This window comes from Gnatocerus cornutus, unplaced genomic scaffold (genome assembly GCF_029298725.1).
Source record: "Gnatocerus cornutus isolate USDA-ARS CGAHR unplaced genomic scaffold, icGnaCorn1.1 ctg00000103.1, whole genome shotgun sequence".
Classification (NCBI taxonomy): domain Eukaryota; kingdom Metazoa; phylum Arthropoda; class Insecta; order Coleoptera; family Tenebrionidae; genus Gnatocerus; species Gnatocerus cornutus.
In genome coordinates, this window is record NW_028275443.1 from 112,429 (window position 1) to 117,691 (window position 5,263).

General features: G+C 34.1%; 1 protein-coding gene across 1 annotated transcript; it reads left to right on the forward strand.

Moving 5' to 3' along the window:
- Positions 1–658: 658 nt before the first annotated feature.
- On the forward strand, positions 659–2,744 carry LOC148165948 (uncharacterized). The gene is made up of 8 exons (XM_088049573.1): positions 659–785; positions 837–857; positions 910–1,406; positions 1,458–1,772; positions 1,828–1,972; positions 2,362–2,497; positions 2,656–2,691; positions 2,735–2,744. The coding sequence occupies exons 1-8, from the start codon at positions 659–661 to the stop codon at positions 2,742–2,744; spliced, it is 1,287 nt and encodes a 428-aa protein (XP_087905699.1).
- The last annotated feature ends 2,519 nt before the right edge of the window (positions 2,745–5,263 follow it).

The window sequence follows — 5,263 nt, forward strand, 5'->3', positions numbered from 1 at the left end:
GTCAATGTGAAAATTGTCTTAATCAAAATTATACGTGGGGTGAAAGAGTGAAGTGTGAAAACTTTATGAAATTACTGATATACCAAAACCCTTATTATAATGAATACGGACTACATATTCGAAATATACAAAGATACAAGTACATTTGCATAAATTTCGATTTTTATGATGTTACGTTTGGTGATGATGAATACCTCTGTATGTTTGGAGTATGTTTTAAATGTGTGGACCACATAATTTCATTAAACGTTACATCTTATTCAGATTTTAGTATTAAACTAAAAAAAGTTGTTTTACATTATGTCATAAAATCTACTAAATTGTACCAATACGTAGGTGATTCTGGGTCTTGGTGTGGATGGTGCATCAACAAACCATTATTTTCAATACAGTCATTTAAAAGGTGTTGTATTAAATTACATTCGAAAAAATATACATTAGCAAGTACTATACATATTTCATCGTCTTCTTCCTCTTCTTCGGTGGTTTCTACCGATGATGAAATATTTTAATTTTAGAACCAATCAAATTTACGCTTTTGTTTATCATTTTTGTGTGACGTAATAAATTATTTCATACAAGGAGATCTATTATTTATTTCAGTTTCAGACACTTCATTCTAGTTTTACTGTCCGCGTGCATTACTTAAATCATTAAAATGAATTCCAATCATCATAATACTCTTCAGTCATTAAATGACACCGCTTCATGCACATTGCCCAATCGTGTTCGGGCAAATGAAGACTTAGTAGTTGATCATTCGTATAAAATTATTAATATAAAGTGTATTAAAACAAAATTTGGAAATTCGGTTGTTTGTTCTGTTGATGGAAAAGGTGATCTCTTTTTACCAAAACGTTTGGCGCAAAACTTTTTGGATAATTCCGAGCTTCGAAATTATTTGTTGAGCGGTAAAGGATCAAGTATCATCTTCAGAGGGCAGAAAGACGTTGGTAAGGCAGAAAAGGCCAACGTTTTTGAATTTGAGAAACATGAATAAATCAACGAAACTATCATCATCGTCGTCGTCATCGTCATCATCAGCATCTTCATCAACATCATCTACTAGCATGGATGAACAAATCAAGAACATAGAAAACATGTTGAACAATATTTCTTTGGATTCGAAAGAAAATGTGACCGAAATCAATGAAGAAATTGCAAAGTCAACAAAAGAATGTAAAAACCTATTGTTGAGTTCATCAAAATCTGTCTGGGAAAAACGCAAAAATCAAACAAAATTTATTCAACTTCAATGTTTAAAACATTTACTAGACGAAAAACTACAAGCATTTTCCCATCATCATCATCATCAACCTCAAGGAAGTGGACTGCAGCAGCACCAGCACCAGCAATCAACATCATCATTAACATCAGCTCCACTACGAAGGTTATCTCTAATCAAAGTAAGTAGTCTTTATTTTAACTAAATTTTGGTATTAATTTCTCCTTTACAGCCATTATTGGCGTTCAAATCGCGCGTTGAGACCTACATTCTCTACAACCATAACCATGTGGAACTTTTCGAGTTGTTGGTTGATTCGATGAATATGATTAAAGATTTGTTACATAAAAAAATTAAACAATTGGGTGCTCTCAAATTTAATTTGGAATTATGTAGCAAATATGTGTTAAGGCTGGCGGATGACGATGATAAAGTCAACGGAGAAAATAAATACTTTACTACTGAAAATAAAATATTTTTGAAAACAACAACGAATGAGAAACTACACGATATTTTGACGCTTTTATTTCGAAATCTCATTGCCCAAGTAAGTACTTACATGTCTTATTATTATTAGTATTAATTTAATTTTTCATTCGCAGACATGTAATTTTGAATCGTCTGGAAGTGGATGGCAACTTGATTCAATTTTATTTCTAACTCTCTCAATCGACAAATTCGTTAAAATATCAGCAGGATCAAATTCATACATGCCACAGTCGAGAAAGTTGAAGCACAAAAATAGAGGTAATAATATCAATGTCTTGATTTTAACACTAACATCTATATTAACATCACTTACCGCATAAAGATTGATTTAACACAATTTATTCGTTAGATTCGAATTTAAATTCAAGTTATGAAATGTAGGTATTGTGAAAAATCGTATTCTGAACAGGCTATTTATCGCTTTATCGTTTATTTCAGCTTTAAAAATGGGTACGACAGAATACATTTAATTCAAATACATCACTTTGCACATTTAAAATTAATAAAAGCTTTATCACCTTTTGACAATAAACGATTTATTACTTTAAATAAAATTAATTCATTTTCGTGGGGATCATTATTCAATTTATTCTAATCATCACATTGATGATCATTCTTATGAAATATTGATAATATTTTTCTCACAGATCACTGCAACGATGAGGACGACGACGACGACGACTATAATAAGAAAAAATATAAGCTCCTTACCAAAAAACGCCAAACACGCTTTTCATATACAGGGCTAGTCACGAGAAGATTACTTCTGAAAATTATATTTCCGCAACCCAAAATACTAATACCCTGAACTACTCGATACTGCCAGAATTAGAAATAAAGTGCTGAATCCACGATTGCTTTGGGGTGGTCAATGTCACTTTGACATTTTTTATTTAAATTTCGTCTTTATTCTTAATTCCAATCCATTAGAGCCCCATTAGTTCGAAGTACCTCTTAATCTGTCCTATACCGAAGCTGTAAGTGCAATAATTTTTTTCCTTAACAAGCATGGTATGTTAGGTTCAGTTGAGAAACCCGTCACAATGTCTTATTCAAATGATGAGAAAACTAACATGATTCTCATCTACGGAGAATGCCAAATAATGCTGCGGACCTTTATCGTAAAGATATCCACATCGAAACTGAACTGGGTTGTCTATGGACACTCACGTAACCTCCTTTACCGTAATTGTCAAAGTGACACTATCAAAGCCTAAGCAATCGTGGATTTAGCATTTAATTTTTGATTCGAGTTGTATCAAGTGACTCAAGAAATTAGTATTTTGGGTTGCGAAAAAATCATTTTCAGAAGTAATCTTCTCGTGACTAGCCCTGTATGTAATTAGTTAAGTAATTCTTTATTGCTTATATTGCACGCCCTTTATTTTGAATAATAAATAAAACTTTATACTTTTATTTAATTTTATTTGTATATAATATATTTACAAAGCAATAAATTGAAAAGAAGGCTTCCTTTTCCGTGGTCTTCCACGCCTTCGAATTGTCTCAGGATACTGTGAAGATATTCAAAAATAAATTCCTTGAATTGAAAACATATGAAAAAAGGAACTCACCTTATGGTAAATATGTAGGCCCCATGTATTGTTTATACAACCTACACTGCCTAGTTCACACCCTGATATGTTGAGAATTTCAGCATCTTCAGGGAGTTTTTCAAGAGACACCAAGACAAACTGATAAAGATAGGTTAAAATAAAACATAAATATATTATATAAAGATCATAAACTTACAAATTTACGATTGGGCCATCGGTTTCTAATAATTGATTTGACTTCTTCTCTTGTTTGCGTATTCATTTTGAATACTTGTAAATTACGGAAGTTCAATTGGATTTATATTTGCACGCACCACCCACTCACACACCTCTTATCGAATTTAAAATTTGCGCTAAAAATATGACATCTACTAATGTTGATTCCTGATTCCAGATTCCTGCATACATTAGACGACCTGCAGAATTTTTTTTTTTCATTAATTTATTATTATATAGGTACTCGATCGCTATAATAGTGTCATTGCCCATACACTTTTTACATATTTCCAGAAAATTTTTTAATCGATAATACAGATTTCTACCACACCACGATGGATAGATGGCGTGCACTCCACCATTTTTAAATATCCCGCTACAGAAAATCGTACATACGACCCACCAAAAGTCTCATAAAAAATACAAGCAGCGACTGAAAATCTCAAACACCTTGTTTATACCCTGCGAACTATTTTAAATTTTTGTCTTGTTTGAAAACATCTAGTTTGGTCTGTTATCAATGTTTGCGGTTATTCCGAGAAACGCGGAAATCAGACCAAATGACCACACCCAAATAACGAACTATTTTACATGTTTTTTCCGAGAAATTATAATATTTTTTTCCGAGAAATTGCAATTTTTTCCGAGAACCGCATCAAATTTTTTTGAATTTTTTGCTCTCTCTCTAGCGCCCTCTATGATTGTCACCCAAACCGTCACCGCCATCTTGATCCTCTACCAGCTGTCACAATTAAAGACGCCATCTTGAACGATCAAATGTCAAATTTACAGCCATCTGTCAATTCAAATTTCCCGCCGCCAGCTGTCAAATTTCCACCGCCATCTGTCAAATTTTTAAATTTCCCGCCGTTTAGCCGCGCACGCGCAAATTGAACTGTTTATCGGCTCGCAGCGCCTCCAACCGGTTACACATTTCAATTTCCCGCCACCAGCTGTCAAATTCCCACCGCCATCTGTCAAATTTTTAAATCACCCGCCACCTGATTGGCAGATGACCAGCAATACGCCGGAAGAGCCGCCGACACCATCTGTGCGCCTGATTGGTAGATGACCAGCAATACATCACCGGACGGGCGCTCGAGATTACGACTTCCGCTGCAGAACCGGCTTTGTATCACTACTCACGAAATCTACAAAATCATGACTTTTTACCAAGATTCAACGGCTGAATTGCAAGAAAACAGCAAAATTATGCACGAAATCATCAAAATTCTTACAGAAAACCGCATATTTCGATGCAAAACAACGATTTCTTGCCGATTTTCGTTGTTTTCTGGCTTGAATTCGCAAAGAAGAGCACGAAATCTACAAAATCATGACTTTTTACCAAGCTTCAACGGCTGAATTGCAAGATAACAGCAGAATTCTGCACGAAATCATCAAAATTCTTACAGAAAACCGCATATTTCGATGCAAAACGACGATTTCTCGCCGATTTTCGTTGTTTTCTGGCTTGAATTCGCAAAGAAGAGCACGAAATCTACAAAATCATAACTTTTTACCAAGATTCAACGGCTGAATTGCATGAAAACAGCAGAATTCTGCACGAAATCATCAAAATTCTTACAGAAAACCGCATATTTCGATGCAAAACGATTATTTCTCGCCGATTTTCGTTGTTTTCTGGGTTGAATTCGCAAAGAAGAGCACGAAATCTACAAAATCATGACTTTTTACCAAGATTCAACGGCTGAATTGCAAGATAACAGCAGAATTCTGCACGAAATCATCAAAATTCTTACAGAAAACCGCATAT